General features: G+C 41.8%; 1 protein-coding gene across 1 annotated transcript; it reads right to left on the reverse strand.

The window, feature by feature from the left end:
* Positions 1-12,046: 12,046 nt before the first annotated feature.
* Positions 12,047-15,448, reverse strand: LOC146577600 (protein NLRC3-like). Its single transcript, XM_085268322.1, has 3 exons — positions 15,382-15,448; positions 14,753-14,981; positions 12,047-13,818 (listed from the first exon to the last, which is right to left on the reverse strand). The coding sequence occupies exons 1-3, from the start codon at positions 15,382-15,384 to the stop codon at positions 12,047-12,049; spliced, it is 2,004 nt and encodes a 667-aa protein (XP_085124448.1). The 5' UTR covers positions 15,385-15,448.
* Positions 15,449-15,898: the final 450 nt, after the last annotated feature.

Genomic DNA, 15,898 nt, shown 5'->3' on the forward strand with positions numbered 1-15,898 from the left:
TATGATTTGGCATTATTGCAGGCAAACCAGCATATGAAATGGATGTAACAAATCCAGACTGGGCACCAACACTGCACATGGGGCATGACGACATACCTGTATCAGACTCGGACCGGCACTCAAGGCGTACGCAACGGAAGCGAAAAAGAGCACCCATCGGAGGTAAACAACCCCCCCCCCCCCCTCTAAAAACATACTAAATTGCTATCACTGTACACTAATCCGCACATAACTTCCAGATGAATCACACACCTGTCATTGGAATATTGGTGTACATTTACCTTATGTCTAATTTTATCTTACAGGCTTTCGTTATGCAGCTGCAGAGTCTGAAGGTGTGCCCCGTGCAGAAGTGATTGATGAAGATCTGACAGAAGACCAACAGCAAAATCACAATGTCATGGAGGCAGTGGACAGCAGTTGTGTTGGACAAGTGGAGGTTGAGGTACCAGCTGCAAATGTGGATATACTGAAGAAATGTAAACCTTTTAAAATGATGACAGATTACAAACTCTCAGCTGTGTCTGTAATCAAACCTCTGTAACTTTGCTTCACTTCAGCAGCATCAGCTCATGTTCACATGTTGATTCATGGTTTGCTTCAGTTTTTGATGGACTGCAGAATATTTTGAAGGTTATCTGCTATAAAAAGCCAGAACAGGAAAATCTGCTTCATGTGTTTCTGTTTGATCCTCAGTGACTTTGACACAAAGGCCTCTGCTGTGATGATCACACCTCTGATCAAGTCTCACAGTGTCAGCTTTGTTTTTATACATATGGATATGTGCTGATAAATGATCAGAATTATAATATTTCCCACTGTCTGCTGTGTGCCGTGACCTTTGACCTGCTAAAGACAGTCAGCTGTGGATTATTCATTGTTGTGTCTGATACTTAGAACTGTGAGGAAGAACACTACACAGTTAATCAGGGTCCCCTCTCTCTGAATCAGGGAAGGTGGGCAGGCCGCGTGTGGGCCGCGGGCCATACGTTGAGTCTCACTGTTTGAAATGTGAACATTGTTCTGCTGCAGTCAATGGACTAAACCAGAGAAGAAGAAAACAGACTTTACCATGAAGATCCTCAGTGTGGATCAGTATAATATCAGCCTGATGTCTGCAGTTTAGTGTCAGCACAACTTTCACATCATATTCATCTCAGCACAACTAAAACATGCTGACTGACCCCAGAGTTTCAAGTCCACATCCTGGACTCTCCAGGAAACCACACAGATGCTTCACTCCTGAATCCTGCAGCTTGTTGTTCCAGCTCAGGTCCAGCTGTCTCAGATGGGAGGGGTTGGACTTCAGTGCTGCTGCCAGATAATCACAGCTGATCTCTGACAAACCACAGAGACTCAATCTGTATAAAGAATGAAAGATGTAAGTTTATTAGACAAAGTGTGAGCTTGAAATCATTCAGTGTTTCATCATCTGTTCAGAGCTGAAGAAGGTTCAGAATGTAGAAGTTTAGAAAATGGAAACTCCAAACAGCTGACAGAGTTCATACGCCTTTGTCAGGGTCAAATTCAAGCAAGACCATGTGAAAATTAAAACACATCATCCTAGGTGAACTTAAACACCTTTGTTCCCCTTTTGTTAAGACATAGAAAAGTACACCACACAAAAATACTGCAAAAGGAAACGGTCGCCTTATATACATAGTGTATAAACTCAAAATGCACATTTCACTTCAAATTAAGATTAAGGCTTTGAACAGATCACATAGTTCAGTTCAACATATAAGACTTTAAGAATGCACAAGCATCTACTTAAAATCTATTTAATTTATCATCCATGATATTATTTTGTACAATTCCAATGTATTTTGTTCATCTCCCTTAAATAAACAGGCAGTCTTAAAGTATGAAATATTCATATACAAACACATATAAATGTGTGTACTGTCTCAGTGGCTGATAGTACCCCACAGGCCTCAGTGTGAGCTTGAAGACATTTATAATGTTTAAGTAGTTTAATGTGCAGGTGCTGACGATAAACACATTTTGAATGAAAGCCGGGGAACTTTGGTAGCACAGAAACAAGTGGCTATTCTTTGTGACTATATGGATCACTCACAATACCATTATTTCACACAAAGGCACCAAATTAATACTCAAAAAAGCTGCAGCAATACACACAAATATAAACAGTACTTGGTGACAACTTTGCTTTTAGCCTTTAACCCTTCTTGACTACTTTTGATGTGGCCTCTATATTTTACCTTTAAAAACAGTTTATCTTGCCAATCTGTTATTTTCTCATTTTGACCAACTGTATCAGCACAATTTATCTAAATTCAGACAAAATTTAAAATACACGTAGAAAGTGATATTTTGACTGTAAAAACCACACACATGTTTAACGAATCATCTTCATAACTTGAAATGCAAATAGAGATTGTACATTTTTAAAAATACGCACACGTTTTGCAAACAACAAAGTTATATGGTACTATTTACCAAAAAATGCAGCCAAGGCTCAGACGTTTTTCATATAATCATTTCAAACTATTTACAGAACAATCAGGTGTCAAACAATAGTTTGTGTCACTCTAACACATATGAGAACAGCACAGGGATAAACCTGCAGGTCTGACAGCAGGTGTGTCACTCAGCGTTTACACTGCAATCTGCCTTTGTTGGCTTTAAGGCAGCAACTGTGACGATCACTAGTAGAACTGACACACAAAACAAAACAACAGCTACACACTAAATACACAAGACAACAAACTAACTTGAGACCAAACACGGTAAACGTCACAAATCTCTCACGTATCAAAACTCTCTCTCTCTTTCACTCACTCGCTCTCTCTTGCCGGTCACTCCTAAAACTTTCCCCCTTTTGCTAAACAACCAAATGTCATGTTTCCATATCATTTTTGATTGGTCGACATGGTACATTTTCCCACCTATAGGGCTTTGGAGCGTGATGTCACGGGAGATGGGCCATGCCCCCTTCCGCCATGACAGTAGGCCAGCCAAAGGATACCATTTCAGCTATGGATCGTACGTGTTGTGTTGTTGGTTGCAACGTTAGATCACACGATCGTGAAGGCAAGAAGCTGGATAACGGGCTCTCTTTTCATCGTTTTCCATCCTGGAGGCAACGTGAGGGATCCCATGTATCCGATATTACTAAACAAAGATGTCAGGCTTGGATTGCAGCGGTGAGACGAGCGGATATCGAGTTCTCTGCAATCCCCAGCTTTTTGTTGGTTTGCTCACGGCATTTTCTTTCCGGTGAGTTCTAAATTAATTCATATCACTCTTGAAAGGCTTTTAGTGTTATTTTCAATGTGCTGCGGTCATAGATAATGAGATAAAACATGCTAATGTGTGATGCTGCAGAACCACATCATGTCGACTGAGTAGCTTATGATTTGGCATTATTGCAGGCAAACCAGCATATGAAATGGATGTAACAAATCCAGACTGGGCACCAACACTGCACATGGGGCATGACGACATACCTGTATCAGACTCGGACCGGCACTCAAGGCGTACGCAACGGAAGCGAAAAAGAGCACCCATCGGAGGTAAACAACCCCCCCCCTCTAAAAACATACTAAATTGCTATCACTGTACACTAATCCGCACATAACTTCCAGATGAATCACACACCTGTCATTGGAATATTGGTGTACATTTACCTTATGTCTAATTTTATCTTACAGGCTTTCGTTATGCAGCTGCAGAGTCTGAAGGTGTGCCCCGTGCAGAAGTGATTGATGAAGATCTGACAGAAGACCAACAGCAAAATCACAATGTCATGGAGGCAGTGGACAGCAGTTGTGTTGGACAAGTGGAGGTTGAGGTACCAGCTGCAAATGTGGATATACTGAAGAAATGTAAACCTTTTAAAATGATGACAGATTACAAACTCTCAGCTGTGTCTGTAATCAAACCTCTGTAACTTTGCTTCACTTCAGCAGCATCAGCTCATGTTCACATGTTGATTCATGGTTTGCTTCAGTTTTTGATGGACTGCAGAATATTTTGAAGGTTATCTGCTATAAAAAGCCAGAACAGGAAAATCTGCTTCATGTGTTTCTGTTTGATCCTCAGTGACTTTGACACAAAGGCCTCTGCTGTGATGATCACACCTCTGATCAAGTCTCACAGTGTCAGCTTTGTTTTTATACATATGGATATGTGCTGATAAATGATCAGAATTATAATATTTCCCACTGTCTGCTGTGTGCCGTGACCTTTGACCTGCTAAAGACAGTCAGCTGTGGATTATTCATTGTTGTGTCTGATACTTAGAACTGTGAGGAAGAACACTACACAGTTAATCAGGGTCCCCTCTCTCTGAATCAGGAAAGGTGGGCAGGCCGCGTGTGGGCCGCGGGCCATACGTTGAGTCTCACTGTTTGAAATGTGAACATTGTTCTGCTGCAGTCAATGGACTAAACCAGAGAAGAAGAAAACAGACTTTACCATGAAGATCCTCAGTGTGGATCAGTATAATATCAGCCTGATGTCTGCAGTTTAGTGTCAGCACAACTTTCACATCATATTCATCTCAGCACAACTAAAACATGCTGACTGACCTCAGAGTTTCAAGTCCACATCCTGGACTCTCCAGGAAACCACACAGATGCTTCACTCCTGAATCCTGCAGCTTGTAGTTGTCACTCAGGTCCAGCTGTCTCAGATGGGAGGGGTTGGACTTCAGTGCTGCTGCCAGATAATCACAGCTGATCTCTGACAAACCACAGCGACTCAATCTGTATAAAGAATGAAAGATGTAAGTTTATTAGACAAAGTGCTTGAAATCATTCAGTGTTTCATCATCTGTTCAGAGCTGAAGAAGGTTCAGAATGTAGAAGTTTAGAAAATGGAAACTCCAAACAGCTGAAGCCAACAGGAAGCAGCTTCAAACAAACACAACAAGAGAAAAAACTCTGAATGTTTCACATTAAAGTCGTACATTTCTCATAAAAACAGGACAAAGACTTGAAAAAGTCGTGTTTTTCCTTCCAGGAACCACAAGGCTTCACTTTTAAAGGTGAAGTGTGAAAGAAATGGACACATTTGAAGTCCAACACCTTTTTCCAGTCACATTATTAAAGCAGACAAACTACAAGCTCATTTTCATTCCAACAAGTCATCTTCTGACCTGGACTAACAACACTGGTCTCTATGTGCAGCTGGCTGTGAGACCAGTGCTCAGGGAGCGTCTACAAAGTGCAACACTGAAAGAACATCACACACTAGCTTTGTCCCAAAACGTCGGCTGCATCCTTCGGAGGACCCGGTATTCGCGGTCTACGTGGGCCGGGTCCTTCAAAGATCGAAAAGGCTGGAAGTGCGAGGCTGTGAAATGGGACGGTCTAGCCTTCAGATTTGCGTCACCGCTGTGTCGGTGGAGTTTAATAAACTCGGCCGTCTGCTCCTTGCTATCTAAAATATAACAGGACACTGGCGTAAATTCTCGACCGTCTCACACTTCTGTTTAATCAGTTTCCTGTTTAACGTTTATTCAGCTGTGTGAAAATCCCGGAGGAACTTTGATCTCAGCCAAACCGATTTACTCTGGAACAAATAAAACACAGAAAAAAGGCAAACAATTACATTTTTAAGTTATCCGAGTGACTTATATATCATGTTTAACCTGAGTAGCGAAAGAGCGGGGTCTGAAAACGATGAAGCCGGGCGTCCGCTGCTCTCGCCGGCTGGAGTGACCATTGAACCCCCCGGCTTGCTAGCGAGCGGGTGGGTAACAGACGTCTCCGAAAACGTCGGCACACTTTTGCAAATATGTGATGTCTTGATAAACCAAGCAGATATTTGAAGTTTACACAGCTACTTTCTCGCCTGAAAATATGTTAAAAGTTTATTTTGTGACCCAGAAAGATTAATAAGAGTAATTTGAAAACTTAGTAGCTGCCGCCATTGTTGGCAGCTGAAATTTGGCTGGGATATGAATTCTGGGATATGGTGGGCCACGAAGGACACACCCGACGAATCCTTCAAATTCGGGGAAATGAAGGACGCATTTGTCGGGCACATTTGAAGGAGTCGACAAATACGGACAGCCTTCATCGCCTGGCTGTGACGTAATCGGCCTTCAAATGCAGCCTCTGGAGGATGCAGCCGACGTTTTGGGACACAGCTACTAATTTGCTTCCATCATCCAACCTGAAGAGGAAACAGAGACGCCTCCCCTTCAAAGTAAAAGCTGCTCCTTTTGGACACAGTATCAAAGAAAGTCTACAGTATAACATAGAAAAGACAGAACAAAGTTTTGGTTGTTGTTAAATTGTGCAGAAATGAAACTACACTAAGCTCAATTATGTGACAGACATTTCATCCCATGTCAGTTTGGCCTCATCCTGGGCCGGATTATCCAGCACACACTCTGACCACAGGTCCATGTTGAGCAGGATGAGCTGCTGGCTAATCTGGAGGCTGTAGCAGCAGCTCACAGTCACAGTGGGTTTCCACTCATGAAAGAGCTCTGGCTGCTTCATTTCTCATCTCATATCAGAGACTTTAATGCTTCACTGAAGCTGTACTGTGATGCTTCCATATTCCAGTGAGGCCTCCATAATGATTTCAGCTGTTCTGTACACACACTGTGTGCCCTGTATGGCTCAAAGTCTCTGCAGCCTGTTTTTATCTGCTATCATCAGATCTTCATCATCCTCATTCACATCCCTCACACACTCTACAGGCTCATCAGCACTGACTTCATCTTCACTGACTGATGGAGCACAACATGAACCTGTGGAGGCTGAAACACTGTCCTGTCAAACATCTCCCCGTCACCACTCCACTTCTGTCAGCCTTTAAATGAACCCTGCTCAAGTCTGTCACTTCTGTTTGGAGCCAAAAGAGGTTAAAGATTATGCCACTACATTCTTGTCTAGAAAATATTAAAGTGTATTTGGTGACACACAAAAAAGGGTAAAAGTATAGTTTGGGTCCACACATGTCCAAACCCTGGTGTGTAGGCCTACTTAGTATTGAGAAAAGCCCACTAAAAGAACGCCCACCAGACCAAAGCAATGGTGTTGACTTGATCAGCATTAACCCCGCCCCCTGACTTTGATGGGTGAAGCTGACAAATAAAATGTATTTATGAACAGCGATGCAGGGCCAGGAGTAGCAACGTGAATTAAATAAATACATCATTAAATAATTCATTAAATGTGTCAGTAAAATAATTAAAATAGAAAACAAACCAACAAAATATGTAATTAACTAATTTGAATTGTACATAAATACTTAATGAATTATTTTAAATGAAATTAACCGATAATTCATTGTGATTTTGTTTTGTGTTTTGATGAGCTAATAATCAGCTCTCTTTTTCTCATTGTTGTTCTAAGCCGCTTATCCAAAGGTAAGGCACTACCTGTTGAATTATTTCCAAAGTGTGCCAAATTGGACATTACAAATTAAAGTCTACTCACTGAAATTACTGGGGAATGTCTGCTTTGATTTTGATGAGAATCTCATGACAGTACTGAGGATTTAATGCAGTTGGACTGCTAAAAATGATTGAATGCAGTTGGACCGCTAAAGGATTTAATACGGTTGGACCGTGGAAAGCAGTTGGACTGCTGAGTGATTTTAGTATATTAGGGAATTTGGTTATTGTTTGGGGTGGAGCCCGTATTGGTTATAAGGTTGGACCTGCTTCAGTCTTACACTTTTTTGGCTGTTTTACTGTTGTTCCAAAGTATTATAAATTATTCAAGAACGTCAGTTGGACTGATAGGAAGCACAGTGCTCAGAGGTAACGCTTGCCAATGCCAAGGACGCTTAGGCATTGTCCTCGAAGAGGGATAGTCAGTTGGTCACTGTGGAGCTTGGGGCACTCCAGAATAACTAGGAGTTAGAGTCTCCTTACCGTTTGGAACGGTAGTCTGCGCTTTTTTGGCCAGCAGAAGTTGGACTTCGGGCGTGTAACTTTAACTTAAAACTTCGGGGTAAGCCTTGGCTGTGAAATGCCAAAAATAGAGCTTCAGGCAAAGTTTGGGTTGGTTGACGCTTTTAAATTGAGTTAGGGATTTTAGAGATGAGGCCAGAAACTGTTGGACAGATACTGGTTAATTGATCACAAAAAAGTTGGACTTTATCGGTTGGACCGTTAACTTAAATTTGTCGAAATTGTTTAGGCGCTAAAGCTGACAGATGTGACAGTGGTTGTAAATATAAGACGTCTTTGTAATATAAAATAAGAGATCTCTGTGTGAAAGGAGTCTGAGGCAGTGCTGGAGCTATTTTTAGACTGTGTGTGTGTGAGTGTGAAAATGCAAATTAGTCAGCAGTGAACTGTTTAAACCACAGTTGGTTTTACAAATACTGCTGCAAACATTGTTGAGTGTGTGTTTAAGACGCCATTTATGTTCATTAGAGGGCTATAAATAAAGTTTTGAGTTGCCGTAGTGGATGTATAGTAATTGACTGAGTTTTGATATATAAATATAGTGAGTGCACTGTATATATTTAAGACTAACATATTACTTTTAGGAGTAACCTCTCATCAGCAATAAATGCTGGTGTGTTTTATTTTTTCTATTCTATGTGTGTGCTGTGAGAATTAATAGAGGTTTCAATTGTTTTCTTTGACTTGCTCTTTCTGATTATGAAAGGCATGTCTGAAATACTCTTAGGAAAGCGTGTTGTGAGTATATTCCTCAACTCTTGTCACAGTTTAAGTGTGTGAATGCTGTGAGTAGCAGGCTTTGAGTGATTGGGTGTGATTTGTACAAAATAATAAATAATAATAACACTATGAAAGTTGATAGTAGAGTGAGTGCAGAAGTGGAAGTGTGAGAGAAAAGGCGGTGTGTGTGTGAGACGATCTGACAAACGCAAAGAATTTAGTATATTTAGAAGTGTGTGCGTGAAATAAGGGTGAATTGCTTTAGATCAAGACTTAGTAAAACAAGAGTTTTATTAGCCTGTAAAAAAAACAAAACAGGAGAGATAGAAACAGAAAATATGGTTCTGAGCAGCTGCAAGGTTGACAGGAAATGGTGTGTGTGACAGGAACTTTGCATGCCCATAAAAGGAACTGACTGTGACAAGTGAGCACACAGAGAGAGAAACATATGAGTTAAACTCCAGGCAGATGAAGCAAATGGAGGTTTTAAGAAAAGAAATGAAAAGGATATTAATTGTATGCTTTAGTGTGTCAATACAGGTGGACTTCTTTCAACCTAGAATCTTGAGTACAAAACCATTGATTAACAGAATTGGGAGGAAAACAGGCCAGATTTTGGCTTAAAATTTTACAGCTTGACCTCCCACTTGTCCCGATCCTGAGAAGAAGCTCATAGGACAGTTAATCTCCTGATGAAGACCGACAGAACATCGTGGACTTCAAGAATTAACAGCAGGCAAAAGACAGTGCAACTGAAACTACACTGACGATACCAGCAGCAGCATGGAAGAAAAGCACGTGATGGAAAATGCACGGTGAACTGCAGGCTGGTAAGAACAGTGTGACATAACTGTTTAAAGACACTGAATGGGATATTTTGCCAGGCTGGGATTTAATCTAAAAGGAAAATACTGAAAAGAGCAACGGAGAAGAAACAGAGAAGAAACAGACTGTGTTTGCTGGGGATCACAAGACAACAAAGGACACTAAGAGAAGGGCACAGGGGCCAGTGGGAAGGTGAAGCCCAGACGAGTTCGACTGCGAGAATAGAGGGTACAATTGGGTTGAAATTGAAGCCGGAACTCAGGATAGTTTAGGGATGTCCACGTCACAAACAAAGAGGTAAACAAAAAGAAGGTAAAATAAAGAGAGAAAATAACTGACAATTACATTAATGAATAGAAGACACACATACAGATATTACATAGATTTATTTTTAGGATAAAGGGGAGAGCTTATACGTAGAAATGATTTTTTATACACATATTGCATTTTGTGCCTTTAAGGGAGTTGTGGCTCAATTCGTCTCTTGTGGGTCACGAGCCTTTGGCTAGCGCTATGATTAGCCAATCTACTGTGAGGATGATATGAGTTATTGAAGGATTGCACACGCTTACAGACACAGAGTCCATAAACACACATGACAGTATTGATTCCAGGCAAAAGGCCTCAAATTAATTTAGCGTTTAACTGAACTTGAGCTGGCCCTGTAATAAGTGACAGAAAAGAGGAACTGAATAGGAGTTTCTTGCTTTAGAGAAGGACCAAAGGAAGGAAAGCATATATTTTGGTTAAGTCTGATAAACTAGAATGAGAAGGTATTGTTACATCAAAGGAGCAAGATGAAATAAAAAGGCTGTACCAAAAACAGGTTATAACATAGGAAATGTGAGTTTTAAAATGAAGTTAGTGTTAACACACAGGAGTTGTTTCAAGGCAGCGTTTAGCTGTGATAAAATGTATGCAGGAGTAATTGCTTATATGTTTAAACTTAATTGATTAAAGTGGTTGTTTTTTTTTGGATCTTTTAGTAGAATAGGCGCTTATAATGATTTTCTTGTGAAAGGAGATTCTAGGTCAGAGTGGAGGCCTTGCAGCAGCGAGACTTCTGTGTACAGGATGTTGATGATTAGATAAGGCAAGCGACAGGAAACGCATGCAGGGACGTGAAAGCAGCGTTTTAAGAGTTTTAAAATGATGAGTAACGTTGAAGAATATATATAAATACAAGTCAATAAGTCAAGAAGATAATTAGGATCAGGCTTTTGATTAAAGAGTCCCAAAGATGATAAGTTAGGGAGGTGCAGGAAAAGGTGTTTGGTTTGCTTTGCAGAAGATCTCGGTGACCACAGGGGGGTGAGGATCCTGGAGGCCCGAGGCATGATGGACCACAAGAGAGGGACGCAGAAAAAACCTAATCTTACGCATGGAGTGTTCTCGAGGGGGAGCTGGTGTTTATTACTGGACCACTTAGATGACATGAGGTTGTCTGATTTGCTGAGCCAGAGGACAGCTAGAGAGGGTCAGAGCGGGAGTGGTGACCCCGATGTCCATGATGCCATGGATGGACATGGAAGCAGCTGAGTGGGCCGAGGAGTGACCCAACACAATGTATTGCGACCTCTGGTGTTCCAGAGGTCGAGAGAGGGAGTATTGAGATTGGAGAGATATTTTGCTGCTATTGTTAATAATCATCATCATTACCATTGCATTAATAATATAATCTACAGAATTGATATTGCATTCAGATGTTTAAACAGTGTGTGTCTTTCAGAAAGACTAAGTTGCAGGCTGACAGGAAGTTGCAGGTTTGAAGAGTGTGCCTTTTGCAGAACTGAAACCGAAAGCAGAGTCTAAGTGCAGGTTATTTTGAGGAGCCTTTAAGGACGAGACACACACTTAGTTAAAGAGAATCATTTATAGGTGGAAGTTTAATCATGTTTTGCTCGGGGTTGCAAAAGAGCAGTTTGTCGCAGAACTGCTGCTGATGTGTCAAGATGATAAGCGAGCATCCGGCAGTGACAGGAAGTACCTGCCATGAAGATAGGAGATAATGTTCTTTTAAACTGTGTTAAAAGTCATTGTGGTTTTGATTTGACGTATGCATATATTCTGTTTGTGACGTATGAGAGGGCGTCATTAAATTCAAGCCCTGATGGTATAAAATATCTGTTTATGCTTTGATTAAGTCGGAGATCAGCCCGGTCTGCGAACGGAGCTGGTCTTCCCACGCGTGTATTTCATTAAAATCGTTTGACCAAGTTCTGGACCATGGTTGTTTGTACTCTCCTTCCCCAATATTTGAACCTTAACATTAGTTTACTCAAAATAATTTTAAGACATCAATATTAAAGGTTAAATTATGATAATGAATACATGCAACTATAACTGATGACATAAGAATTTGGATATTTTAAGCTAAAGCGAAGGTGCTGACTCACTTGGCATGTTACTCTCAAATCCTCCCTAATAACAAGAACATAATTACACTTTAGCCACAAGAGGGCAGCAGCATTAATACAAGTCACGTGTATATAAAGGTACAGTGATTATATTACAGTGATTTTGACAAAAACAAAACAGAGGTTCATGGCAGTGTGTTTTTCATAACATACCAACCAAATTAAATAATAAAAACTTTATAACTTACAGAGCTTTTTTAGAGACTTTGACCACTGGCAGCAGCCTCAGAAGAGCCTCCTCTGAAGCAGAGTATTTATTCAGGTTAAACACATCCAGATCTTTTTCTGATGACAGTAAGATGAAGACCAGAGCTGACCACTGAGCAGGAGACAGTTTATCTGTGGAGAGACGTCCTGAACTCAGGGACTGTTGGATCTCCTCCAGTAGAGAACGATCATTCAGTTCATTCAGACAGTGAAACAGATTGATGCTTTTCTCTGCAGACAGATTCTCACTGAGCTTCTTCTTGATGTACTGAACTGCTTCTTGATTGGTCTGTGAGCTACTTCCTGTCTGTGTCATCAGGCCTTGCAAACGAGTTTGATTAGTCTTCAGACCCAAGAGAAAACGAAGGAACAAGTCCAGGTGTCCATTGGGGCTCTGTAAGGCCTTGTCCACAGCACACTGGTAGAAGTATTTCTCTGTCTGAGAGCTTGTTTGTTGCTCTTCCAGCAGATTGAGTCCAGAGTTGATGAAGGTCAGGTGGACATGAAGAGCAGCCAGAAACTCCTGAACACTGAGATGAACAAAGCAGAACACCTTGTTCTGGTACAGTTGTTTCTCCTCTTTAAAGATCTGTGTGAACACTCCTGAGTACACTGAGGCTGCTCTGATATCGATGCCACACTCTGTCAGGTCTGGTTCATAGAAGATCAGGTTTCCTTTCTGCAGCTGATCAAAAGCCAGTTTTCCCAGAGACTCAATCATCTTCCTGCTCTCTGGACTCCAGTGTGGATCTGTCTCAGATCCTCCATCATATTTGATCCTCTTGACTTTGGCCTGAACCACCAGGAAGTGGATGTACATCTCAGTCAGGGTCTTGGGCAGCTCTCCTCCCTCTCTGGTTTCCAGCACATCCTCCAGAACTGTAGCAGTGATCCAGCAGAAGACTGGGATGTGACACATGATGTGGAGGCTTCGAGCTTTCTTGATGTGGGAGATGATCCTGCTGGCCTGCTTCTTATCTCTGAATCTCTTCCTGAAGTACTCCTCCTTCTGCGGGTCAGTGAACCCTCTGACCTCTGTCACCATGTCGACACACTGAGGAGGGATCTGATTGGCTGCTGCAGGTCGTGTTGTTATCCAAAGGCGAGCAGAAGGGAGCAGGTTCCCTCTGATGAGGTTTGTCAGCAGCTCATCCAATGAGGTGGACTTTCTTGTTTCAGTCAGGATTTTAGTTTTGTTGAAGTCCAAATTAAGTCGACACTCATCCAGACCATCAAGTATGAACACAACCTGGAAGTCTTCAAGCCTGCAGATTCCTGATTCGTTAGTTTGATTAAAGAAGTGATGAACAAGTTCCACCAAGCTGAACTTTTCCTCTTTCAGCACATTCAGCTCTCTGAAAGTGAATGGAAATATGAACTGGATGTCCTGGTTGGCTTTGTCTTCAGCCCAGTCCAGGCTGTATTTCTGTGTTAAGACTGTTTTCCCAATGCCAGCCACTCCCTTTGTCAGCACTGTTCTGATTGGTTCGTCTCTTCCAGGTGAGGCTTTAAAGATGTCTTCTTGTCTGATTGTTGTTTCTGGTCTGTCTGGTTTCCTGGATGCTGTTTCGATCTGTCTGACCTCATGTTCATCATTGACCTCTGCAGTCCCTCCCTCTGTGATGTAGAGCTCTGTGTAGATCTGATTCAGGAGGGTTGGGCTTCCTGCTTTAGCGATGCCCTCAAACACACACTGGAACTTCTTCTTCAGTTGGGCTTTAAGTTCACGTTTACAGAGTGGAGCAAATTCTGAAAGTAAGAAATTCAGAAAATAATATTATGTAATAAATATGTCTGTGAAGGTTCTCAGTTATCCAGGTCATCGTAGTCAAAGGAGCTTGCAAAGAAAAGCGTCTGGACTTCTTTAAGTTGCTTGAAGACGTTTCACCTCTCATCCGAGAAGCTTCTTCAGTTCTAAGGTCAAATGGTGGAGAGTCCCAGATTTAAACCTAGTGGGAGTAACCCCCCACAGAGGGACAAAAGGACCCCCTGATGATCCTCTAATCGCCTGAGCCAAGGTGTGAAACTGGGTGTGGGTCCCAATCAGCCAGAGTTTCGGGTGAGTTCATTATGAAACCTGGCCCCACCTTATCATGCGAATTCCTGAGGTCAGATGGCCCAGGATGTGAGTGGGCGTTAAGGCGTCTGGGAAGGGATCTCAAAACTGGATTATAGATGGCAGAGAGTTGGTGTTGTAAACCACCGCCTCTGTTCAAAGATGGTCGCTCACAGTGGACATAGATGGCTTCTTTCACTCCTCTTTCAAACCATCTGTCCTCTCTGTCCCAAATATTTTGGACATGATAAGGTGGGGCCAGGTTTCACAATGAACTCACCCGAAACTCTGGCTGATTGGGACCCACACCCAGTTTCACACCTTGGCTCAGGCGATTAGAGGATCATCAGGGGGTCCTTTTATCCCTCTGTGGGGGGATACTCCCACTAGGTTTATATCTGGGACTCTCCACCATTTGACCTTAGAACTGAAGAAGCTTCTCGGATGAGAGGTGAAACGTCTTCAAGTAGACCTCTAAAGAAGTCCAGACGCTTTTCTTTGCAAGCTCCTTTGACTATATAATAAATATCATAGCCTTTCAGTACCCTGAAAGGATGAATGTCTATTGGTCCATTTCTTGAGCTATTAGGAAAGATCAATATTCAGTCTTTAGAGAAATTCTCTTACTGCTCTGCAGATGGTCAGCCATCTCATGCTGCTTAAGTCTCCTCAAGAAGTGGAGTGTGATCTTCAGAAATGCTTCTCTGCAGCTCTTTCTTTCATCTTCATCCTCACCTTCAAATATCTCCTCATCCTCCTTCTGGCTTTTTATGGTTTCTGGGTGATCTGGACACAGAACCTTCTTGATTTTCTCCAGCTCATTCTTCACAAATGTTGTGATGTGTTTCTCCAGCCGCTGGAAAAGAAGACTATATGAATTACCCAGTGGTAAATGGACTGGTTCTTATATAGCTCTCTTTGATACTCTGTGCACACAAAGCATTTTATACAACATGCCTCATTCAACCAAGCACATTGTTCTATGCTTAAATACTTTCTTTCACACTCTGATGGATGCATCAGAGGGCAGCTTGGGTTTAGTACGTTACCCAGTACATTTGCCAGCCAGGGTTTGATTCACAAACCTTCTGACTAGTAGCTGACCTGCTCACCTCCTGAGCTACAGTCACCCCAATCTGACTGAAATCATGGAGCCCAAACTCTGATGTATGTTGGACACACTGACAATCCTCTGGTCCACAAAGTGCAGCATAGAGGTGACTGAAAAGAACAAATGTAAACGTAGTACTACAAACCATAACCACAGAGTCCAGGTGTGTTTGATGTTGCTGTGCAGACTGACCAGTGGAAACCTCTGCTCTCTGCTGGTCCACTCTGTGGAGGAGTAATGTATAATTAGCTCATGTTATGTCTGTCCACACACAGACACAAGCTAAAGGTCCATGAAGTGATGTTTGGATGGGTTCAGTCAATCAGATGACTGTCATGGTGAAGCTTTGCTAGTCCTGCTGATCCCACTGAGAATTAACAACTCAGTTTCCAGATGTCTGTAGTTTTCTGCTCAGTTTCTTTGGTCCCAACAGCTCTTACCATCTCCTGCATAAAGCTTTCCCTCCATGCTCAGATGCCCTGGAACAAGGTGCTCTCTTTATATCAGTGACTGGTTTAAAGGGACATCTTGCAGTGCTCGCCAACCTTTGTGTCAGCAAAAGTAGTTCTAATGTTTCTTACATTTATTACATTTTTACATTTTTACACACACAAATCAATGAACGCAAAAACATAAACTTTTCAGACATTTTGTTTTACAAT

This window comes from Mchenga conophoros, linkage group LG3 (genome assembly GCF_057382185.1).
Source record: "Mchenga conophoros isolate Kocher_MC1m ecotype Shallow Benthic linkage group LG3, M_conophoros_male_GT1.1, whole genome shotgun sequence".
Taxonomy (NCBI): Eukaryota; Metazoa; Chordata; class Actinopteri; order Cichliformes; family Cichlidae; genus Mchenga; species Mchenga conophoros.